Source organism: Camelus bactrianus, chromosome 8, assembly GCF_048773025.1.
Source record: "Camelus bactrianus isolate YW-2024 breed Bactrian camel chromosome 8, ASM4877302v1, whole genome shotgun sequence".
Taxonomy (NCBI): Eukaryota; Metazoa; Chordata; class Mammalia; order Artiodactyla; family Camelidae; genus Camelus; species Camelus bactrianus.
The window spans coordinates 45,446,713-45,473,282 of record NC_133546.1 but is presented as its reverse complement, the minus strand read 5'-3'; the positions used below and the strand labels follow the sequence as shown (position 1 = coordinate 45,473,282).

Below are 26,570 nucleotides of genomic sequence, written 5' to 3'. Positions count from 1 at the left end.
TTGTTTCCATGTCTTGGCTATTGTGAATAGTGCTGCTATGAACTTTGGGATGTGTGTATCTTTTCAAATTGGCATTTTCATTCTTTCTGGATGTATACCCAGGAGTGGAATTGCTGGATCATATGGTAGTTCTATTTTTAGTTTTTAAAGGAATTTCCATACTGTTTTCCATAGTGGCTGCACCAATTTACATTTCCACCAACAATGTATGAGGGTTCCCTTTTCTCCACATCCTCTCCACCATTTGTTATGTGTAGACTTTTTGGTAATGGCCATACTTTGACAGATGTGAAGTGATACCTCATTGTGTTTTTGATTTGCATTTCTCTAATAATTAGCGATATTGAACATCTTTTCATGTGCCTGTTAGCCATCTGTATGTCTCCTTTGGAAAAATGACTATTCAAGCCTTCCGCCCATTTTTTGATTGGGTTGTTTGTTTTTTTTGATATTGAGTTGTATAAGCTGTTAGTAGATTTTGGATATTAACCCTTTGTCAGTCACATCATTTGCAAATATTTTCTTCCATTCCATAAGTTGTCTTTTCCTTTTGTTTATGGTTTCCTTTGCTGTGCAAAAGCTTTTAAGTTTAATTAGGTCCCATTTTTAAATTTTTGCTTTTATTTCTTTGCCATAGGAGACTGATCCAAGAAAATATTGCTATGCTTTATGTCAAAGAGTGTTCTATGTTTTCTTCTAAGAGTTTTATGGTTTCTGGTCTTACATTCAGACCTTTAAACCATTTTGAGTTTATATTTGTGTATGGTGTTAGGGAATATTCAATTTCATTCTTTTACATGTAGCTGTTCAGTTTTTCTAGCACCACTTGTTGAAGAGACTGTCTTTTCTCCATTGTTTATTTTTGCCTCCTTTATTGTAGATTGATGATAGGTGTGTGGGTTTACTTCTGGGCTCACTATTCTGTTCCATTGATCTGTGTCTATTTTTTATGCCAATACTATGCTGGTTTGATTATTGTTGCTTTGTAATATAGTTTGAAGTCTGGGAGGGTTATTCCTCAAGCTTCATTCTTTTTCTTCAGTAATGCTTTGGCAATTTGAGGTCTTTTGTGGTTCCATATAAATTTTAAGATTTTTGTTCTAGTTCTGTGAAAAATGTCCTAGGTATTTTGATAGCAATTGTATTAAATCTGTAGATTTCTTTGGGTAGTATGACTATTTTAATAATATTAATTTCTCCAATCCAAGAGACAGGCTATCTTTCCATTTCTTTGAATCATCTTTAGTTTCCTTCATCAGTGTTTTATAGTTTTCAGTGTATATGTCTTTCTCCTCCTTGGTTAAGTTTATTCCTAGGTATTGTTTTTTTTAATGTCACTTTAAGCAAGAATTTTTTTTTTTTTTACTTTTTCTTTCTGGTATTTCATTATTAGTATATAGAAATGCAAAAATTTCTGTATATTGTATCTTGTATCCTGCAACCTTGTTGAATTCATGTTTTTACTTCTAATAGTTTTGGGGTGGAGGCTTTAGGTTTTAGGTTTCTCTGTATAGAATATCATGTCATCTACAAATAGTGACAGTTTTACCTCTTCCCTTCCAATTTGGATATCTTTTTTTTTCTTGTCTGATTGCTGTGGCTGGGACTTCTAATACTATGTTTACTATGTTAAATAGAAGAGGCAATAGTGAGTGTCCTTGTCTTGTTCCTGAATTTAGTGGGAAGACTTTCAGCTGTTCACCATCGAGTATTATGTTTGCTATGGGTTTGTTGTAAATAGCTTTTATTATGTTGAGATGATACATTTTTATTATGTAGTGTCTCTCCCTTTCCTCCTTGCTTCTCCCAATGTTTTTTACTTGCTACTTATTTTTTTGGGGTAGAGGGAATATTTTTGACATTTCTTTTGGTATTATTTACTCACATAATATTTTTTCAGGTTAATTTTTTAAAGAGTGGGTGTTTATTTTATTTTACTCAAATGTTAAGTACCTTTCCTTTTTCAGGTAATTGTAGGTCCTAGATATTATGCCATACAGTACATGTTAATCCATGTCATTCATGTTACTAATGTGACTTCTACAATTCACTTAACCAGTTACACATTGATAGTCATTTATTATATCATTTTATTTTTTACCAGGAGCTAGACTTTCAAATTATGTTATCAACTTATTCCTAAATTAATTTTGATTGTGATTCCACTGAACTTTGAAATAATTTAGAAAGCATAAATATCCTTACAGTATTAATTTGGGTTCTGAGTATTTTTAAACCTTTTGATAGACAATGCCAAATTGGCTTCCAGGAGTACTTATCTTCCCACATCCTTGCCAGCATAAAATGATATATCATTGGTGTTTTAATTCATAGTCCTTTTATTTCTGGTGGAGTTAAACTTTTAAAACATATGTTTAAGGATATTTATATTTTTTGTGTCATTTGAGGGCTTATGTTCTTTGCACATTGTTCATTCTTTCCCCCCACCCCTGTTAATTCTATATTGTTCAGTAATCTTTCAGTTGCAGTGAAAAAAAAAAAAAAGCCAGTTGAATTAGCTAAATTCCAGGGGTGGAATTTAATGGTTGTTTTAATGGTTAAGTCAAGTAATGATCTTATTTAGTCCTGGGTAGATCTGTGAGCTTAAATAACAATTTAGGGTTCTTTCTCTCCTTCCCTCTTTTTCTCTTTTCCTTCATCTTTTGCTTCTGCTTTCCTTATTGTTGGCTTCATTGTTGGTCAGAATTTTTTGATGTTATAGGAAAAGTGGCCCCTAGGATCTTTTGGTTGCTTTCTTTAAAGGAGAAGGAGCCATTCTCATGATCAGAATCCATATTAACTCCCCCTCGGGAATCCTGACGTAATTGGGTCACATGCCCACTGCAGGGCCAACCACATTGTAGAGGGTAATGGGGTATTTTCATTGGCCCACCCTGTGATTGATACCCTCATAGAATCATACTCAGTAGAGAAGTTTTCAAAAAGAAGAGATTTAAGACAGAAAAGCAAAAAAAGGCGCCTATTTTAGTTTCCAAGAGCTCTTTATATCTTAAAGATATGTAAGGTTAGACTCCCAAGTTCCATGAGGACAGGAAGTTTTGTCAGTTTTGTTCACTAGCATATCCTAAGCATCTAGAAAAGGGCCTTACACATGTTGGTCATTAAATAAAAATATGTTGATTAAATAAATAAGAATATTAATTTTGTTTGTGGTGATTTTGATATTCAGAAGGTTGAATTTCATGTAGTCTAATCTATCAGTTTTTCCTTTATGATTTCTTCATTTTGCTTTTATCTTCAGAAACTTTTAAAATAGTAGTTTTGTTATATTTTAAGCCCATTTTTCAAATGGGCTTAGCACAAATATTATGTTCAAATACATGTTCACATTTTTGGTTAGATAATTCATGACTTTTTCTGAATCTGTAAGTATACTATGCTTCAAGCAGCAGAATTGGAAACTTTATTAATTTACTTCTTTGTGTAAATGTAATTATATAAAATTTGCTGCCACTCACTATATCAAGAGATTTGTAGTGAATATTTTTGCAAAAAATTACTTTTCAATCTAAATGGTCTCCTCATTAAAAATCTAGCGAATTGTATTATTGTCGTATACAAAAACGTTTCTGACAATTCAAATGGCATGGGCCCAAAGTCATCTTATGGAATGGAGGGAAGCTCAACAGATTTAAGACTCAAACCTTGTTTCCTGAGCTGACTTTGATGTTAATAATTGCAGCTCCTCAAGAGCACTGTGGTGAGGTGGTGGTGGAAGAAGCAGCTGGGATAAGAGACAGGACCAGCATCCTCTGGCCTGTCTGCCTGGGAATGCTAAGTATGAACCGAACTTGACCACTGCCCGTGTCCCCAAAGCTCTGGGCTTTCTGTGAGGAAATAGGCCTCCTGTGTGTGCCTTGTTAAATGCCCAGGCTGTTGATTCTTCGATTACTTTTTTTTTTTTTTTGACTCTTTGATTACTAATGCAATCGTAGTGATTAAAATTTTCAGAGTGCTGAAAATTAGATAATTTAATTATAAGGGTTAACTGTGTCTGGATTTCTGCATGTAGGCCTCATTTTGAAAGCCTATTCTCAGCTCTTTAAAATGTGTGATGATTGACAATTCTCTAGCTCTAATCTACATCTGTTATTTATTTTCAGTATTTATGTTAGATGCTATTCTGTATTTTTTTATTTATCATTTTTGAATTTTCCCATAGTGCCTACGACAGCTTCTCATGCTTCATAATGGCCCAATAAATATTTATTTAATTATTTTATTTATACTGGTGCCTTTTGTAAGAGAAATGGAAAAATGAATAATCTGTAATCTTGCCAGTTAATGAATATAGTTCTCTGCAGGAAATAGTCCCTGTAATGTTAAATAAATGCTGTATTTCCTCAAAACAGGATTTTAACAGAAAAGAGTATTTGTTAGTTAGCTTAACAAAAAATAAACACTCCTTTTTAAAAAAGTAACATGGTTTTAAGTTTTCCAGTAGAAAAGTGTGGTTTCATTATCCCAAAGCTAATGAACAATCATTAGAGCAATCAGTACATACTGTTTAATAATAATCCTTTTTTTTTAGGTACAGGGAAAACAATGGTGATGGACATGTTTTATGCTTATGTGGAAATAAAGAGGAAAAAACGGGTTCATTTTCATGGTTTCATGCTAGATGTTCACGAAAGTAAGTTAATGATCTAAAAGAAGTGATTTGTAAACACTACAAAGTAATTTTCTTCATCTTATAAAGTTCCTAATCTTCCAGTCTTTTTAAAAATTAGATTTTTGCTAAGAGTAAGATTTTATTTTGTTTCATTTTGTGCTGTATTGAAACAATTAGTATTGTGTCCAGAGTTGGTCCTAGAGACAAATTCAATACTTCCAAATAAGAGAACAGAGGTTACTCTACGAAGGTCAGGCATTTTCTCTTTCTAGTAAGGGTCAGTGAGAAATGTTAAAGCCTCACTTTTTCATGAAGCTCTTCTTACTTAGGTCCTTTCTTCTGTGCCACCTTGCATGGAGCCATTCAGTTTGTCCTTGTATGTATGCTTTATTGCTTTGTCAGTGCTCTTATGTTATTTTGTCTTTGCATTATTTGTTTACCACCTGTACTGTAACCTCTTCAGGGCAAGAAAGTTGTGTTTTTCTTCAAATACTTTAAGCATTTAGTACACATATAGTGAATGAAGTAAGAATGGCTAGAAAGAAGGGAATATTCTGATTAGACATGCTAGACACAGGGCAGAATCATCTCCTGTGCCCACATCCCTGAAATCCTCAGGCCTAAGATTGATCTGTCAAGCCATCTAGTCACCATCTAGTCAGCTGTCTATTACTTTGTCATCTCTGAAGTGACTGAAGAGTGGAAATGGAATGACCACAAAGTGTCCTTACACCATGGGAATATAATCATATGTGAACAACTTATTTTGAGGTAAAGAAAATGCAACCAACTTCAATAATCATATTTGATTGTATGTGGAATTTAAACTTCACTTTTGTGTTACACTAATGTTTCATTTAGAGATTTTAAAATGTGTTATGGTTTTCTAAAATGTACTATTAATACAATATTTGATTTGTGTTTAATTTCATCCACTTAAGGAATACACCGCCTTAAACAGAGTTTGCCAAGAAGGAAACCAGGATTCATGGCTAAATCATATGATCCAGTAGCTCCCATAGCTGAAGAAATCAGTGAAGAAGCATGTCTCTTATGTTTCGATGAATTTCAGGTAGAGATGTTATATAGATGTAAAATAGTATACTGAATGAAGTATGAAGATTTAAATTCTGTTCCTGATTTTATCATTGTTTTATGAATTGATTTGACACATTATCTCTTATGTCTTTAATTTTATTTTCCAGTCTAGGCAAACCTGCTTGCACAGGACAAATCTGGCCCATCTGCTTTTGTATGGCCAGTGAGAAAAGAAAGATTTTTGTATTTTTAAAGGGTAAAGAGAAAGAAAAGGCAACAAATACCATATGTGGCTTGCAAAGGCTAAAACATTAACCATTTAGCCTTTTATAGGAAAGGTTTTCTTATTCCTGTATTCTAGTCAGTGGATTCACATTTCCTCTACACCATAATGGAGATAATATAATGATTATAAAATAATGTCTTTAAAGATGTTTGAGGGTTTTTTAAGTGTTACTAAAGAACCAGTGATTCACACATCTCTGATGCTTCACAACTTACCTGTGATAAAGGGAGAGAATTGCTCTAGTTGAACTTTTAAAGTTTCTTCTAGTTTTAGGATTCTCTGAAATTGTGCATTTATATTGGTAGTCTGTCTTTCTTTCTTTCTTTCTTTCTTTCTTTCTTTCTTTCTTTCTTTCTTTCTTTCTTTCTTTCTTTCTTAACATTTTTTGAGTTATGTTCATTTTACAATGTGTCAAATTCCAGTGTAGAGCACAATTTTTCAGTTATACATGAACATACATATATTCATTGGTAGTATTTATTTCTTATGAGAGCAAATAGGGAATGAAGGTAAATACCATGTCTTATGCTTCTTCTGTATCCTGTGTAATGCCCAGTGTTATAATAAAAATAATAGTAATAATAATGATGATGATAGAAGATACTCTAGATTAAGAATTACTTCCTCTTTATTTGACTGCTTTTTTTGGTAGCTCTGAAATGTAATAGTTGGTTTTTCTTTAATGCTTGTCATAAGTACAATTGATTATTGGAATGAAAATAGAAAAATCTACAAGTACTGAATATAAGCTTAAAAATAGAACTTCACACCTAAAACTTTTGAAAAATATTTCTGGAGCTGAGTGCAGAAACTCCTGTGTCTGATTACCTAGAATAAAGACCCAGAGAACTATTAAGAGGAGACTAAGGTAGGCCCAGGGTGAGTCGCACATCTCATTTAAGCCTCACAACATATTTGTGATGAAGTGAGGAAATTCCCCTAATTGAATTTTAAAGTTTCTTCCAGTTGTAAGATTCTCTGAAATTATACATTTAAATTGGTAGTGAGTTATTTCTTGTTCTTCTGTACCTAAAAACCTGGGTTAGTGAAAAGATGATGTGCCTTTGTTCTAAATGAGGCATGGCAGGTCTCCTCTAGCAACTCAATACATATAGCTAACAAGTCTCAGTTTATGATACAGGAGAAAGGAGACTTTTCACGAGGAATGGTGTTACAGTGAACCACCTGGGGAAGAGGAATTTTTACTTCCTGTTCCCTTCAGTCGTATTCAGATAGTGTGGCATTCACCATTTGTATTGTAGAACTACAAAGGTCTTCACGAGAAAGGCTTATGGAAAAGAGATGTTCCTCTGCTGCTCTAAAGAGGTACGCTAAGCACACCAATGTATTGCAGAAAGAGAAAGGCCTCATTTAGTTCTAAAAATAGTGCTGAGTTAACAGTTATGTGGCTTTCAACGACAAGTCAGTGATGAATCAGTAAAGACTATCTCTCTCGGTTTCTCATTATGATTCTCTTAACCAAAATATCTCTAAATAAAATTGAGTTGACAGTTAAATTTTTGATTAAGGTATTGAAATGAAGATTGTTAGAAATATATTAATACCTAACCTTTGTAAAATAATTTATGATTTAAAAAGTGTTTTTATATCCTTACTTCATTTAATTCTGTAAGATGGTTATTATATCTCCATAATATATATGAGGAATATAAAGGCATCAGAATTTCCTAGGTACCGTGTAAAAATCATTACCTGTAACTTAAAAAATATAAATTTTAAAACATTCAGCGAAATGATTGGCATGTTTTTATGACGTAAGGATCATTGGCAAGATTGTTTAAGAAGGTTAGGAAAAGATAAAAATCTGGTTGTGCAAAGGAGGTCCTGAGAATATTTATGACAAATAGGGCCAAATTAGGCTTGACAGGCACAATACTGAGGGTCAATGATACTTTTTGGGTCTCATGAAAATAATTTAATTTCTTTTAAAATTTGAAGAAATAAATGAATATGTAAGTAATGAATCCAGTCTGTATCTGTCTGCCTCTGTACTGTATTTGACTTATACCAACAGTTATAAAATATAACTTTTATATATATGTATATTTATGTACATATATATTTAAATACACTTATTTTTTAATTGAAGAAAGGGCTCATGAAAGTAAAAGGGCCCGTGAAAGTCATAATGCCTCCCTGATAGGTCCTAACAGGAACCTGTCTGGTTGCTCTGGGCACTCTCCACTGAGTTCAGATTTCAGAAGATCAAATATATGGTTGGGAAGAAGGAAACAAAAGCACCCATCTATCAGGATACTCATGTTCCAGATGAGTGAAGTCTTGCAAAAGAAATGCAGGCAACAAAAAGGATTTTTCACATTACATATTAAGGATGTATAAGGGAGATCAAAAGGGAGGCAGGCCACTTACTTATAAAACGTTGCTTGCTAATGAAGAGAAAGTGGATGTGATGGAGCTGTCATTGCCTGCCTTATCCAGAGTTGGTTTGATGTTCATTCATCCATTTACTCATTTATCCCAGTAGTCTTAAAGAGCCTTATTCCATACCCCAGGACCCTATCTGTCCCACAGTCAAATGGACCATGTCTAGACATCTGATCTGTGAGTAGCTAGTTTACAAGCTTGTCAACAACCTTAGCCTTGTGTGGTGTGGCCTGGGGATTGAGCCAATCTTATACTCTTTATCATGTATTTGAACTAAAAGGTATGGAGAGAAGTTCCCACTTAGTAATGAGACAGGAACAGACAGACATAGGAAGTAGCTGATTCACATTAAGGGGAGGGGTACTAGGGTGCTCTCTAGGCAGCTACTGAGCTAACCCTGGAGCTACATGTAATCCCAGGCCAATCTCCAGCTCCAGTTCCCAGGAGGTGCTCTCAGTGCCCTTCCCAAGCTAAAGTCTCAAGTATAAACCCCTTTTCTTTAGCTAAATCTTTTGTACCTGCTTCTTGCAAACAGTGTTGATGAGAATGGAACTATTCAATTCATGTTTTGCTTCTGGCTTCTGTGGCAAGAGGATTTCCCTATCATATAGAAAAGATAGCACCAACAGAAATACTGTGAGGAAATGTTACCTTCCTTAATAAAAATCTGTTACTACCAATGGAAGGAGAATTACGTGATTGTTGAACCAAAGTCCAAGAAAAGCAAAGAGATGAGGTATTTACTAGAATGCTTTTGGCTGCAGATAACAGAAAACTCAACTTAAAAGGGCTTAAACTCTAAGGTAGGAAATATTATGCTGTATAGATGGTGTCATTCCTCTTGCTCAAGCCCCCCCACCCCCCTCTCTGACCTTATCTCCTATACTTTCAGATTCACTCAATGCTCCCTACTGTTTCCAATCCTATTTTCTTCATAGATTAGGGAACCATAGTAAATAGTGAATGTTATACCAAATGCTTCTCACCAGGGCTCTGAAGAAAATATGCACAGAGACAACAAAACAAAGACTGAAAACCAAATTGATTGCTCTTATTTGATTGCAAATTTCAGTACAGCATTCTAGTATGTTAGATTTGACAACACTAGAGACCCTTTTCCCTTGAGCAAAGTTGACCTGAATGTCCTAGAATGAAAAATGTTAATAGTCTTGCTCTTTGTTTCCTTGGCATTTCCAAACTTGAACCTTGGAGCTTACTACTGCATACAAGAAAAAGCCAATATTTGCATATACCCCTTGTTGAGAAGAGCCAGGCAGCATGAGAATATAAGGTCAACAGTGTGTCCCTTAACAGAGATGATCACTGAGCAGAGCTTGGATTTCCTAGTTTCAGTATCCTAGACTATCTTCTACTGGTCTTGGCGAAGTTCCTCCAGCACACCAAAACTGGATTATTGAAAATCCAGATATCTGCTTGTCTCCCTTTTTCTAAAATTCAAGAGGGTAGAAAGATACCCCTGAATATTGCTGCACCAGCACTCTGACCCCCAACATCCATACAATTTAGAACAAACAAGCTGAGGCTCTGCACGGGGATGCTTTTTGTACATGGATTAGCCTCCCCAACATACCCATCAGAATAACCCTCTCACTTCTTCAGATCTTTGCTCAGTTACCTCCCTAACAAGGCCTATCACTATACCCTGTTTAAAATTGCAATTTGCCATGACCCCCACACTTCTAATGACCCTACCCTCCTTTTTTCATAACATATATTACCCTCATAAATATTTACTTATTATGTTTATTATTTATTATATATATTTTTATTCCTCTACAGAGATGTAAACTTGAAGGCAGGAATCTTTGTTTTGCTAATTGATGTATCTCAAATGTCTAGAACAGTGCTTGAGAATGAATGAATGAACAATAATAGTGAATGAAGGAGTGAATGAATAAATCCATGTACCAAATAATAGCTATTGAAGTAGCCCCAAACTAAGTCCCATTTCCCTGTGTATAATAACAACCTACATTTTTCCCATCAACATTCTGAGTTATCTTAACATTTTTGTCTAATTTAATAGATGAAAAATGGTATCTATTGTTTTAATGTTTATTCCTTTAAGTAGTAATATGGTTTAATTATTTCCATATATGTTTACTTACTGTTAAAATCCATCTTTTATGAGCTGTTTGAGTCAATGCCCATTTATTTGTTGGAATGCTTGTATTCTATCTATTAGTATATTCTGTAATAATATTACCTACTATTTACTGAGTGCTATGTGCCTATGTTCTTAACAACTGTACTGTGCTATGTATCATTCCATCTACAGCTAAAATTCTGTACAGCTATACATAAGTAATGGAATTATACTAGCTACGTATATAGGTAACAGTCATAATTAACATTTCTAGAGGCTTTACTATATGTATCATAACAATTTTGTAAGGTAGATATTATTACTGCCTTCATTACATTGATGAGGAAATTAAGGGTCCGAGAGGTTAAGTAACTTGTCCAAGGTCACCCAGCTGGTAACAGTTTGAATCCATCATCAGTGCTCTTATTTGCTAGTAGGAACAGCTATGTTATATGTTCTCCTTGATATATATCTTTTATTATGTGTTTAAATATACAGATCTGGTTGGGCTTTTAGTAGATGTTTTAATGATAGAACCTAAAAATTAACCTTAAGCCTATTAAGCCTAGTACAATACATTGCTGATTTACTAGAAAAGAGTTTTTTAGGCATTTTAATCTTAACAACAGTATAACTACAATCATTGCACTTTTAAAATTGACTCCTGTTAGTGGTCTTGATTTTTAAGTAATTATTGGCCTTTAGATGGTGTTAATATAATATTTATTTCACTAGGGAGATGAATGAGAATTATTGCTGCTTAAAAATAAGAATACATTCTTTTTTGTGCTCTTGAGTTTAGGACATTTTGAAGATTATGTTTTGGTAGCATTCAGAATACATTTGCAGAATATATTCCTCATTAGCTTGGCCATCATTACTAAGTGTAGCATTCCAGTTTTACCTGCGGTATCAGATACACAATTCTTTTCTCATTTGAGAAATTTGTCTAAGTAGGATGTTTTTATGTGTTTTAATTGCTTAAGTAAAAGAGTAAGTTTTCCTTAAAATTTTCTTTAGAGTCTTCATTATATTCTCGTTGAATATTTGTATTATTATTAAACCGTTTATGATTCTGAAGATACCAGAATACTGAAGGAAACTGAATTTTTTTAAAGTGTTATTTCTTCCTGTCTTTTTTTAGGGACACTGGATAGATGTTTCACTAATACGGTTCAAAAAAAAAAAGAAATACGGTTCAAAAAAAAAAAAAGTCTGATCAGAATATCATGCAAAATTCTTCTCTATAAGCTATCGATATCATTTGAAAAATAGTTTTGACCGTTTTTATAAAACAAGAAAGCTATTAAAAACTGCTAATAAAAACTAGACGCTTATTTTTGTGCTAATACTAATTACTGATAATGCATGCTTATGTTTGTCACTCATTACATGACACTGTACCAATCAGTGGATGACTGAGACTCAAGCACTTACACATGTAAATTAACCATTAGATTTTTTTTTTCTTTTCTTACTTAAGTGAGTCATAATGGAAAGCAACTCTAGGTCGTAAAAAATCTTGTCTCTTTAATGCTAATGAAATGTCTCCAATCTCTGTATTAGCAGACTACCCTTGGTAGTAATCTGTAGCCTTCTCCTTTGTTCCTGGTGGTAATGAAATGCTGGGTGCTGAAAAAGCTCGCTCTTCAAGAATGTGTGGCCAATTGTCTTCTGTTCACTTATACTGTAAAATTGCTGTTCCCCTGCAAAGCTGAACAAGTGCGGGGGCGAGATCAAAAGAGTATACATTGGCACCCATCTACACCAAATGACTCCTGCTTTATTAATTAGCCATAGCTTCTCCAAGTTAATTTACTCTGCCAGGGCAAAAACATTCTGTAATACGAAAACAACAAATTATAATTCAATCACAAGTCTTTATTTTTTTGCTTTCTTCAACTTTCTGTTTAAACCTTTGCACTGTGTTATAGGCTAAATGTCCCTTCAGTTTTCTGAGTCTCAGGGCACTGAAGCTATTTTTATTTTTTTCAAGAACATCAGTGAGATAAGTCAGATGATTATTTTTATTCTCTAAAATTGGGTAATTTTAATTGATATCATTCTTTTTAAAAGTCAGTGTATGGGAATCCAATTTAAAAATGCTGTTGCTTACAAAATTTACAAGCTTGTTCTGTCCTCTCATCAGAAATGCCACTGGCGTTTAAGCATTTGAAAAGGGCCTTTTCTGTGAATGTTTTGGCGGAAGCAAAATTTGACAATGATCCTAAGCTCCAAATTAAATAATATCAGTACTACTTTCCTTTTCATTTTAATTGCCACTTTGTAAATTTGAAGTCTTTTTAATTTATGAAATCTTAAGTAGTTTTTTAGTTAATGTTTTGAAGATATAGCCTGAAACAGCAAAAAAAAGATCTGTACATCCCCATATCCTGATTTGGTTTGGTTTGGTTTTGTTCATATGGGAAGGAAGTAAGTAAACTTTTGAGTAAGATATTAGCTGAACGAGAAAAGTGATTTAGACTTGTGTGTCACCGAGGTTATTGTAGTTAGTTGGTAACTTTTAATATTTTGATCTAATTTGAAAAAATTCCACTAGTTTCTATCTACTTTAACATGATTTAAAAATAACAATGTGATATATATTATGTGATATATTTTGTAAGTATAAAATAAGCTTTTTTGAGATTGTTGAAAATGTGCTATTAAACAAAAATCAAAACATTCTTACATTGGGAGCATCCCAAATCCATGTTGTTATATTCATAGGGTAAGGTGCAGTGATTTCTATCAGCCTTCACTATACATTAATTTTTGAAGTCAACTTCCTTCCATCCTTAATTTTTGTATTTGTGATTTTTTAAAGGTTTTTTTTTTTTAAAGTTATCATTAAGCTTGCTTGTAAATTGTGGATTTTTAAAAATAATTTTAGAAAAGATTAATAGTTATATGTATTTTTGTAAATTAGATGGAATAGTTTTATCTGTATTATGCATTTCTGGTTTTGTCAGAAGTGATTTTTTAAAAATCACTGTGTTAACCATTCTTGTAAGGTTTTTTCTCTTCTTTTTGGTAGAAGGAATATTTGTGTTTGCGAAGGTTAGCAGAGGCTGGCTGTGCTGGAAGTGACTGCAGTGCCTTTTGATTATTCATGGACAGTAATAGAAGGCACTTAAAAAGAACAATGAAATTGCTTATTTTTGTGATGGGCCATCTGTTGAATTGTTTTGTGCAACAATTGCACAATAGTATCTATGTCATATCATTCTATTTTCAACAGCAGCTGATTATGTCTCACTGGCTACTTGTCCTTATTTCTAAAGTCCCATTACAATTTAAAGTCACCTTTTCAGAGACCTTTGCCAAAAAGGTATTAGAAATCTCAAACAGCCTGTGTATGTGTTTTTTACTCTTTTTTTCTCTTGCTCCTCTTTTTGCGGGGGGAGGGTGGCTGTGATAGAAGTAGGAGGGGGGAGTTGATCATGTTCTAATTAATTAGACATCCTAAATGTTTAGGACAATTATCTATGCTTTCCACCTGTAGTTCTATAAAAGAAGTTAACATAGAATCATTTGATAATTTGTGTAGAAATGATAGGCTTGAGAAAAAGAAGAGTCAAATTTAAAAGACTACTATACAGTCTTTCATGCATTTAATTATCTACTCTTTTCTTCATTATGATAATTAGAATTTTTCTCTTGGAATTCACTTCCATCTTTTTTTTTTTTGAAAAGATGAGCCATTAGCAAATTTGTTAGAGCACAAGTGAAATTAAAATAAAACAAATGTGTTGCTGTCCATAGGTCACTGACATTGCTGATGCCATGATTCTGAAACAGCTTTTTGAAAATCTGTTCAAAAATGGGGTCGTCGTTGTGGCAACATCCAACAGGCCACCGGAAGGTAAAAACAAACATTGTGCTAGTCACATCCAATTAGGTGGAAACTAACAAGCTTTTAAAAATCCACAATTTTGTACTCATTTTATTGTGCTAATAAATATGATGACTTTGCTTATCATTAGTTTTATAACTAACTTAATCTGAAAACTCAGTATTTGAAAAATGTTTGTATCTTTAGCTAGCTCAATCCAGGTGATCCTTCCGTGTTCGATGCACTTGCTGTTTTTGTCTGAGTATTTGATATGTCATATGTACATATCAAAAAATACAGGCCTTTCTAACACGTTTTTATGAGCCTTAAAAAAAACTCAGTGAAAAGAAAGACAAAACTCCTAATTGAATCTTGGAAAAAGACTTAAAGCTTGCCTGCATAAGTAGTTTCTGATACTTCATTTAAGTTATCATTTCTAAAAAAGCACTTGTGGCTTATGAGAGCGTTATTTAAGAATTAAAATACAAGATTATATAATGGGGAGGATATAGCTCAATGGTAGAGTGCATGCGAACATGCATAGTGTCGTGGGTTCAATCCCCAGTACCTCCATCAAAGATAAATAAAACCTAATTACCTCCCCCCAAAAAACCAAAAATGTAAAAAACCCCGTAAGATTATATAGATAAAAAAAGTTTAAAATCTTGTATCTTTCAGCCCATCATATGGTCAGTTGAAGGTTGAAGGAACCAAAAATATTTTATGCATTCTTAATGTTAATGTCTTTGTGCCTGGAATGCTGTTCCACCAGACACCTACATGGCTAAGTCCTTACCTTTTTCAGGTCTTTGCTCAAGTGTTACTTTGCCAATGAAGCCTAGACTTACCTCCCTATTTGAATCTATAACCCAAATCTTTCTTTTTTTCTGGCACTGCTTCTCCTTACCTGCTCTATTTTTTTTCCCATAGCACTTATGGACCCACATTATAATTTACTTATTTACTATATTTATAGTTTCTTGTCAGTCCTCTTTCAGAATGCAAAAGCTTCACGAGGGCAGCAACTTTTGCCTCTTCTGTTCACAGATACATGTATTTTAAGCACCTAAAACAGCACCTTGCATATGGATGGATCTCAGTGAATAGCCTTGGAATGAATGTTGAATGAATGCATGTTTTTAAAGGATCTCTCTGGTTGCAGTGCTGAGAATAGGTTGTGGGGATGAGGTTTCAAGATTGGAAGTAGAGATAACATTTAGGAGATGATTGTAACAATCCTGAGGGGAGATGCTGGAGCACTGAGGGTAGTGAGAGTAGTCAGATTTTGTAGGCAGAGTCAAAAGGATTTACTGATGGAATGAATATGGGGTATGAAAAAAAAAAGAGGTATCAAAGACTCAAAGGTTTTGATCTTAGCAATTGAAAGGATAAAATTACTGTTTACTGAGATGGGGAAGATGACAGGAAAAGCTAATTTGGGTAGGAAGGTGGAAGTAGGGGTTTCTACAATTATGAGGCAGATGCATATAAGAGTTTGGATTTCATTTGAAAGGTTTGTACTAGAGATATAAATTTGAGAATCATCAGTCCTAAAGGAAGTTGAAAGAGCAGTCAGTGAGTAGGAGGAGAGCCAAGAGAGTATCAAGCAAGGAAAAGGAAAGTGATACAAAAAAGATGGATGATCACCTTTGTTAAGTGCTGCTAGGAGGTGAAAAATGAGGTAGAAAATTGATCATTGGAATTGGTAACATGGAGTTCATTATTGAACCTGAAAAGGGCAATGTAATAGTGTGAGCTGCTTTGTCATCGAATTTGTACCCAGTTATTACTATGTGAGCTGCTGTCAAACTAGATCTCTCTTTTTCTATATTTGTGTAGTTGATTTTTTTCTTCCTATTACATTCAGCTTATTAGTTTGTCTATGTTATTCCATATTATTGATTTATGCTGATTTTTTTGAAGTATGATGCTAACAAATTATTTTTAGCTACTCCTACTATGACATTTATAAACTTAGTAATCATGCTTCTATATCTTGAGCCATTCATTAATTAAAATATGTAAACAAAATGGGGCCAAGTTTAGACCCCTATACTATACCATTGGAGGCATTATTTTAGGGAGACATCTATTAGTTAATTAATACTTTTAAATCCAGTTATTCAAACAATTATAGTTATTCCTAATCTGGTATACTGTAAGAGAATTATAAATAATTTTCTCAGATGCATTTATTAAAATCCTTATAATGTTATGTACAGCATTCTGGTGATTTACTAGTGTAACCACCCTATGAGACAAGGTAGTGAGTTTCTTCATATTAGATCATTGAGAGGGACATAAGGTTTGACTCTACTCCAGCTGACTTGTTGACTTAATGGCATCCTCACTGTTGCCTCTAGACATTCAGTGATAAGCTGTGTTCATAAAGAGCAAGATGCTAGAACAAGCTTAGAATGGCCTCCTAGGAAAGACTGCAGAAAAGAAAATTGCAGTTGGCTGCTCAAGCTACTGCAGTATGGTGAACTGGGGAAGTACAACTGCAAACAGAGGTTAAGGAACATTTTGGAGCTCATAGCTTTGTAGGAATGAGAAGAGTTACAGGCGCACCAAGGTAGCACACAGCAATTCGAGGTGGAACCACCCTTCTGGAGAGGACTGAAAATCCAAGATACAGAATTCCAAGAATTCGGCATTGGCCTCAAATTTAAAGAAAGCTTTTTCTAAATGTGAACCTAGACAGGATGCTTATCATACACCAGGTTTCTTAGCAATAGCCAACAACTAATCATCATAGGTAACTTAATATTTTAATATAAAGAAGATGGTATGTATATATGCCATCTCCTGATGTTGTGTATGTGTGTAACACACAAGTGTATATAATTTTTTGTATATAATTTCATGGATGAAGAAATAAGACTCAGAGAGATTAAGTATGAAAAGGTAAACGTATAGGACAAAGAATGGGTCAGTGGTTGCCGGGGCTGGAGTAGGGAGGTATTTGACTACAAAGGGCCAACATGAGAGAGTTTTAAGGGGAGGTTTGAAACTGTTTTGTATCCTGATTCCAGTAGTGGTTACATGTGTTAAAACTCATAGAACTGGACAACAAAAAAGTTAATTTTCCTGTGTATAAATTAAAAATAAGTCACATGGATAGTGAGTGGCAGAACAGGGGCTGTGACATAGGTTTTTGTGACTATTTTGACAGATTATCCTTTATCTTTTCTCCTTGTTGGTCATCACTAATCTTTGTCTACCCTGTCCCAGATACACTGTATCCTCTTTTCCAGTCATCAAGATGCATTCAGCTTTTTCTTCAGGTCACAGCTTTAAATCTACAGCCCCCAGGTAGTTATTATCATTTTAAAAATAGCATATACTTATTCTCAGAGTATTACAAGAAGTGAGAGAAGAACCTTCCTGGCAGAAGTCCAGTGGTTGGAGAGAGTGGCCCATTTTAGGAATTGAAAGGTAGCCAGTGTGGCTGGAGTGCAGTGAATGAGGGGAAGTAGAATGCAGTGAGGTATAAGATGAATCTGAAGAAGTGAGAGCTGGGAACTTATAAAGCAGTATGATTTTATTCTGAGAGAGATGGGAAGCCTTTGTAGTGCTTTAAGCAGAGACTAACAAGGTTGGATTTGGAATATCACTGTGGTTATAGTATAGAGAGTGGGTTATGGGATGGGGTGCAGTAATATGGCAGATTTAGGGGGACATATAGGAGGCTATTGCAATATACTGGGCAAGGAATAACGATAGCTTGGTATAAGGCAGTGATTCTCAACTAGGTGGCTGTTATGCAAACCAGTGGATATTTGGCAATGTTTGAGACATCTTTGGTTGTCACAACTAGGCAGGATGGGGTGTGTGTGCTACTACTGGTATTTAGTAGGTAGAAGCCAGGAATTTTACCAAAACATCCTGTAGTGTACAGGGATATCCCCCACAGCAAAGAATTATATAGCCCAGAATATCCATGGTTTCAAGGTTGAGAAAACCTGGTATAGGGTGATGCCAATGGAAATGGAGAGGATAGATCTGAAAGATATTTAACAAGTAAAACAGAAAGTACCTAGTTATACGTTGGATATTGAGGGAAAAGGAAAGGACAATTTCTGAATTTCTGGCTTGTACAACTAACTAGGTGAGTGGTGGTGCCTTTATTCAATACAGTCAGAATAATCTGGAGGTTAGAGGTCTAGAAGATATTGCCCAGTGGAGAACAATGCATATTCTGCCCCCACCCCCAACTCTTTAGCCTCTCTGTTTAATTTTCTTCCACATCATTCTTCTCATCCCCTCCATTTCTAGCTATAGTGCATTAATTTCCTGGGCAAGAATGAGTGTTGTTGGTGGAGATTACAGTCTCATACCATCATCTTTTATTTGTCAATAGCTTAATTGTAAATTTATAGATTAATTATTAATTTTAATAGAAAATGATAAGAAACATTTAATAAATAATTAATCATTTTAATAGAAAGTAATTTATAGTCAAGTAAAAGCAACACCAGAATTTAGGAACTTAGGAGAGAAAATAGCAATGGAGGGGAGTGGTCTGGGAAAGTCCAGAAGAAAAGAAAGGGAAGCAATACTTCAGGGGGTAAAGGAAATAAGGTACCAAAGAGTGACTGCCTGTATGTCACTGTTTTTTCTCGTCCTCACTTTTAAGTCCTACCTTGCTTGGGTCCAGGCCTCATTCTGTGTATACCATGTGGTTGTTAAAACTCAAAACCAGTGTCAGCTCATGATTACTACTTTAGCTTTTAGCTTCCTGTTTGTTTACTGGCCTGCAGGGATTTTCCTACTTTCTTGCAAGCTCAAAATATATTTACTATATTTTAAAACATGTGTAGCATAACATTTGTAGTACTATTATTTTATATCTTTTAGTGTAATCTGGTTAAGGTTCTTGAACTTGAAGCAGAGAAGATCCATAGGAATAAGAAATTACTGGGAAATTTTTAGATAAAAATATATCTAGTTGATATTCAATTTCTCATTTTTATAAAATCTCAAGTAAATGATTTATTTAGCATTTTTGTCATTTAGGTAAATAACTGTATATGGCCTATGTGAAAATAGACATATTTTTACTTTTCAAGGACTATATTGTCAGGTCATTAGAAAAACCAGAAACAAAAATCAACAATTAAAATAGCATATATATGCCAGTCACTTTCTAGGTTCTGAAATAAAATTTTGTTAATTCCATGATATTCTGGTAGGGAAAATATTTTAGATTTAAATGCATGGAGACCTAACAACAAATTAATAATAGACTGGTAGATTAAATTAATTAAAATAAAAATTAATAATTAAACTTAACTTATTCAATCAAAAATAAGAGTATATTTTTATGGGGAAAAAGAATATGTAAGTTGAAATGACTGCTTCTTTGACAGTAAAACACAAAGTGCTAAAAAGAAAAAGGTCCTCTTGATTGGTGAATTCTGGACCTTCTAATTTTTAATTCACTATTTATTATAATCAGAATGCTACAGATAGCATTAGAATGTCTGAGAATAATCCTGTCTTATTTAGGTTATCAGCCTACAACACTGTGTGATTCTTACTCAAGCTAACATGTCTGTAGTAAATAAAAGACTGGATATCACTAGAAAGTTGGCACATACACACATGCTCATGTAATTTATCATATTAATATTTCTAGGGAGAAAAAAATCCATTAATTTTCACTATAAAAGCTTGAAAAGCATTTGGCAAAATTCAACATCTTGATAGAATCACTTCATGAAATACAAATAGATGGAGAATTTCTTAATATGATACCAAATATATGTTTATCAGTTCAAAAGTCAGAATTATGCTAACTAGGGACACTGTGGTATTTCTACTACAAGTATGAACAAGGCAAGGATGCCAACTATCACTTTTTAACATTGAACTACATTACAGACAGAAAGAGTATAAGAACAACTAGGTGGATAGGGAGGCAAATCACCACATATCTTGATTACAAGTGTTCCCAAGATTAGTGATACAACTCTTTTTTCAAGATTATGTAAACAAAGAGTACCTTAATATGGGACAATAAGTAGGAAGGAGAAGTAAGTAAGTATTAGAAAATTTCTGTTTTGTATTCTTTAAAAATCAGGAAAGTATAGACCCTGTGATATAGAAGATCTAAACTGAGAGACACATCAACAAGAGAAAGGACAAAAACCACATGATCATCTCAATAGATGCAGAAAAAGCATTTGATAAAATTCAACACCCATTTATGATAAAAACTCTCACCAAAGTGGGTATAGAGGGAACATATCTCAACATAATAAAAGCTATATATGACAAACCTACAGCCAGCATAGTACTCAATGGTGAAAAACTCAAAAGCTTCCCACTAAAATCTGGGACAAGACAAGGATGCCCACTATCACCACTCCTGTTCAACATAGTCTTGGAAGTCCTAGCCACAGCAATCAGACAAGAGAGAGAAATAAAAGGGATCCAAATTGGAAAAGAAGAGTTAAAAGTGTCATTATATGCTGATGACATGTTACTATATATAGAAAACCCTAAAAGGTCCACACAAAAACTGCTGGTGCTGATCGAAGAATTCAGCAAGGTAGCAGGTTACAAGATTAACATTCAAAAATCAGTTGCATTTCTTTACACTAACAATGAATCAACAGAAAAAGAAAGTAAAGAAACAATCCCCTTTAAAATAGCACCCAAAGTAATCAGATACCTAGGAATAAATCTAACCAAGGAGGTGAAAGACTTATACATGGAAAACTATAAAACACTGATTAAGGAAATTAAAGAAGACTTTAAAAAATGGAAAGATATCCCATGCTCTTGGATTGGAAGAATCAATATTGTTAAAATGGTCACACTGCCCAAGGCAATCTACAGATTTAATGCAATCCCTATCAAATTACCCAGGACATAGTTCACAGAACTAGAAGAAATCATAATAAAATTTATATGGAACCATCAAAGACCTAGAATTGCCAAAGCATTACTGAAGAGAAAGAAAGAGGCTGGAGGAATAACTCTGCCAGACTTCAGACAATACTATACAGCTACAGTCATCAAGACAGCATGGTATTGGTACAAAGACAGACATATAGACCAACGGAACAGAATAGAGAGCCCAGAAGTGAACCCACAAACTTTTGGTCAACTAATCTTCGACAAAGGAGGCAAGAATATACAGTGAAATAAAGACAGTCTCTTCAGCAAATGGTGTTGGGAAAACTGGACAGCAGCATGTAAAACAATGAAGCTAGAACACTCCCTTACACCATACACAAAAATCAATTCAAAATGGATCAAAGACTTAAACATAAGACAAGATACAATAAACCTCCTAGAGGAAAATATAGGCAAAACATTATCTGACATACATCTCAGAAATGTTCTCCTAGGACAGTCTACCCAAGCAATAGAAACAAAAGCAAGAATAAACAAATGGGACCTAATGAAACTTACAAGCTTCTGCACAGCAAAGGAAACCATAAGTAAAACAAAATGACAACCTATGGAATGGGAGAAAATTTTTGCAAATGAAACCGACAAAGGATTGATCTCCAGAATACATGAGCAGCTCATACGACTTAATAAGAAAAAAGTAAACAACCCAATCCAAAAATGGGCAGAAGACCTAAACAAGCAATTCTCCAAGGAAGACATACAAATGATCAATAGGCACATGAAAAAATGCTCAATGTCACTAATTATCAGAGAAATGCAAATCAAACTACAATGAGGTATCACCTCACACTAGTCAGAATGGCCATCATTCAAAAATCCACAAATGACAAATGCTGGAGAGGCTGTGGAGAAACAGGAACCCTCCTACACTGCTGGTGGGAATGCAGTTTGGTGCAGCCACTATGGAAAACAGTATGGAGAGTCCTCAAAAGACCAGGAATAGACTTACCATAGGACCCAGGAATCCCACTCCTGGGCATATATCCAGAAGGGACCCTACTTCAAAATGACACCTGCACCCCAATGTTCATAGCAGCACTATTTACAATAGCCAAAACATGGAAACAGCCTAAATACCCATCAACAGTTGACTGGATAAAGAAGAGGTGGTATATTTGTACAATGGAATACTACTCAGCCATAAAAACCGACAACATAACGCCATTTGCAGCAACATGGATGCTCCTGGAGAATGTCATTCTAAGTGAAGTAAGCCAGAAAGAGAAAGAAAAATACCATATGAGATAGCTCATATGTGGAATCTAAAAAAAAAAAAGAAAAGCATAAATACAAAACAGAAATAGACTCACAGACATAGAATGCAAACTTGTGGTTGCCAAGGGGGTAGGGGGGTGGGAAGAGATAGACTGGGATTTCAAAATTGTAGAATAGGTAAACAAGATTATACTGTATAGCACAGGGAAATATATACAAGATCTTACGGTAGCTCACAGAGAAAAAAATGTGACAATGAATATATATATGTTCATGTATAACTGAAAAATTGTGCTCTACACTGGAATTTGACACAACATTGTAAAATAATTATAAATCAATAAAAAATGTTAACAAAATTATTTAAGAAAATAAAAATAAACTGAGAGACAGATTGAGTTGAAAACCGTTTTACCAAGAAGTCACTTGAAATAAAAGAATGCTAGGTGAAATAAGAGAATTTAAATAAATTAGTTAAAATCAGCATTAGAAGCACTGAAATAAAAGAATGCTAGGTGAAATAAGAGAATTTAAATAAATCAGTTAAAATCAGCATTAGAAGCACTGACGTGTTAGAATTGAAGCTATAGACAGTGAAATCAGTGATGTAGGGAAACAACTTAAGAAGCTCTGCCAGCGTGTAGAAAGAATAAAAAGTAAAATGATTAAAAAAAGTAAATAAGACCCCTGAAGAAAAGAGGTCTTAATGTGAACTTATTAGAAAGAAGAGTTCGAAATAAGAAAATTGATCATAACAATGAACTAAGTATAAGTGAATATTTGCAGTTATTGATTGCTTATATATTTGTAAATTTTGTTCCCCTTGGAGAGAGGGTTTATAGATCCTGAGTGATTGTGTCATTTGTGGAACTGGTAACTAGGGAAATAGTCAAATATTTTAGGATTTAAGATACACCTTCTACTTTTTAAATTACTAGAAAAAACAATAGATCAAAGTAGAAATATTTCTTAGAGCAAAAGCTAGAAAGAAGAAACAACAACAACAACAAAAAAGAACAAAAACCATGAAACAAGATCACATATAATCGATGACAGGAAATATAAATGGGTTGTGTTTATTAACTAAAACCTCTTCTTTTCTGATGTGGCTGATTAAGCTCCTAGCCAAATGACCTTCTTACAAAGACAATAATACATTTCACAATAATACATTTTGAACAAAATTTATAACATGACTCTCTGTAGGTCCTAGAGAGTGAAAAAAGTCATAAAGATTATAGAGGGGAGACAAAACTTGGAAGAGGGTCCAAAATGGAAAGAATTTCCCTTTTTTTTCTTTTTTCTCTTTTTAAAAATGGCTATTACCTTTAGGGCCGTGTTGGGTGACTAAAATTCTGAGAGAAAACCCACAGTCTTTCTGGCCAGAAGAACCAGATGGCAGAGTTTGTGGCAAGCATTACTGCTGGAAGATGAAAAATGAATCCCAGAGAGAATTAGATTGATATAGCCCCAAGTTCTATGTATAAATCCTGCCCAAATCTCTTGACTGACCTTTGAACCGTACATTTGCAGGGTAAACCACAAGCTTTCTAAGGATAAGGTACTGAACTGAGATATAAGTTTATAGTTTGAGTCCAACCAGGTAATTTCCTGCTAAAACAAAAATGTCAACACTTTTCAGAAAATGAAACAGAATCTATAAGCTCCAGGATCCCATCCCAGAGTGAAGAATAAGGAAAATATGACCTATCCTCAAGAGAAAAAAACATCAACAGAGACCAACCCCAATATGACCCAGATATTGGAATTAGCAGACAAGGGCTTTAAAGCAACAACTATAACTATAATTTGGGGGGAAATGAGGTAAAGAAAATATATTCATAATGAATGAAAAGATAGGAAATCTCAACAGAGAAATAGAAACCATAAAAATGTTCCAAATTTAAATTCTAGAACTAGAAAAGACAGTATCTTAAATAGAAATTCACTTCATGAGCTTAATAGCAGAATGGAGAACAGATTAGAGAACTTGAAATTATCCAATGTGAAGAATAGAAAATGATAGAAGACAGTTTCTTCCTCAGTATAAATCTTTGACAGGAAGTCCCATCTAATTTTGTAGTTGACATTGCAGAAAATAAGTGTAATATTATTGCAAAAGGGAAGTTGTGGAGAGAGATGCTAAGGTCTGCACTGACTCATCTGTGCAATTTTTGTAGAGATCAGTGTAAAAACCACAATGAACTAAAACCACTGTAAAGAAGTTAGTCAAAGAACTCCATTCTCTGTCACCAACACCCCATCTGGTAGTTAGGGCTTCAGACTCCGAAGAAAACATTTAGAGTCATAGTGAAAGCTGTTGTTGGCTGAGCCTTAGCCTCTCACACTTGATAATGAAATAAATGGTTTTAAATGTTAACAGGAGAGTCGGAGATCCTGCTGCTAGTTTTTGCCTGGCTGGTTTTGGGTCTTCTTCACACACAGGGGATTCCCAGATATGCCCAAGGTCTGTTTCCTCATTGAAGATTCTAGTCATGATATTTACATTCATTGAATTCTGTTATAAAAGGAAGCTCTGGTGTGAAAAACATCTTCATTGGTACTTTACTGAAAATAAATATGTAAGTGTATGGATACGTAGTATTTTTGTAATCAAGATTTTATGTAATGTTTTATTAAGTTTCTCTTTCATAGTTCCTTTAAAAAAGACCCCGTGGAGCCTATAATTTCCTTGGATTCCAGTTATCCCTGTTACAGGGGATTGCACCATTTAAGATGTTGTAGGATATCTAAAGTGGAGGCTGACTATTTTTTGAATAAAAAATGTATTCAATTGATAGGACTATTTGTTGGATTGATGGAAAGGATTTAACCTTCCTGTTATCTTTAAAGCAATTTTCATTCAAAACATTATTAATCAAGGATACATGTGGTAAATTAACATCAGCAACAATAAATGTGTATATCATCCTAACTTTCTTACTTTTAAATGTGTGTGTCATCACACATTATTGACACTCAGCAATAAAAAAGAAAGAGCGCATAACAACATGGATGTATTTTAGAACCATTAGGCTGAGTTGAAGAAGCTTTATTCAAAAGCTTTCCTTTTTCTGAAGTTTTAGATAAGGCTTTACGGTTTCCTTTGGTAATTTCAGTTTATATTTTTCACCTATCGCAGTCTATCTTCAAGTGATTGTATACTGTTTCAGGTATAGAAATAAGAACTTATCACCATATATATCTTTTTCTCCCAGACTTTGTGCTATTATTATCATACATTTTACTTCCACATGTGTTATAAATGTGACAATACACTATTATTTTTGCTTTAAATAGTTATCTTTTAAAAGCATTTAGATAATTTAAAAAGGCTCATATTTACCCACAGTTACCATTTCTGGTACTCTTTACTCCTTTGTGTAATCCAAGGTTCCATCCAGTATTATTTTTCTGCCTAAAGACTTCTTTTAAAGATTTCTTGTGGTTCTGGTGATGAATTCTTTCAGCTTTTGTATGTCACAAAAAGTCTGTATTTTAAAAGATATTTTTGCTTAGGATAGAATTCTATGTTGACAGTTTTGTTTTTTCTCTTTTGACCTTTAAAGATGTTGCTCTACCATTTTCTGGCTTGCATTGTTTCCAATTAAGAAGTTGTTGTCATTCTTATCATGTTCCTCTGTATGTAGTGTATCTTTTTTTCCTCCGGCTGCTTTTAAGGTTTTCTATAATCACCAGTTTTAAGCATATAGATTATAATAGGTCTCGATTTAGTTTTCTTCATGTTTCTTGTGCTTGGACTTTAATGAGCTACTTAGGTCTATGGGTTTATAGTTTTCATCAAGTTTGAAGATAATTTGGCCATTATTTCTTCAAATATTTTTCCTATCTCCTTCTCTTCTCTCCTTTGAGTACTACAATTGCACATATATTAGGTTGCTTAAAGTTGCCTTAGAAGTCACTTATTTTCTGTGCATTTTTCTTAGTTTTTTAATTCTCTCTGAGCTTCATTTTGGCTAGTTTTTAACTGATATGATTTAAAGTTCACTAATACTTTCTTCTGCAATGTTTAACCTGCTATTATTCCCATCCAGCATATTTTTCATCTCACATATTGTAGTTTGCATCTTGAGAAGTTCATCTTAGGTCTTTTTAATATTTT

At 33.9% G+C, this 26,570-nt stretch overlaps 1 protein-coding gene across 8 annotated transcripts in view; it reads left to right on the top strand.

Annotated features, from left to right (window-relative positions):
* AFG1L (AFG1 like ATPase) overlaps positions 1-26,570 on the top strand; it is a 202,560-nt gene that overhangs the window by 65,050 nt on the left and 110,940 nt on the right. For 7 of the 8 annotated variants that reach the window (XM_074368540.1, XM_010965390.3, XM_010965389.3 and 4 more), the window contains 3 exons: positions 4,553-4,654; positions 5,575-5,705; positions 14,236-14,335. In XM_074368540.1, the coding sequence (XP_074224641.1) occupies positions 4,553-4,654; positions 5,575-5,705; positions 14,236-14,335 (333 nt within the window). The remainder of the gene's footprint in view (positions 1-4,552; positions 4,655-5,574; positions 5,706-14,235; positions 14,336-26,570) is intronic. The other variant, XM_074368543.1, reaches the window with a different exon arrangement.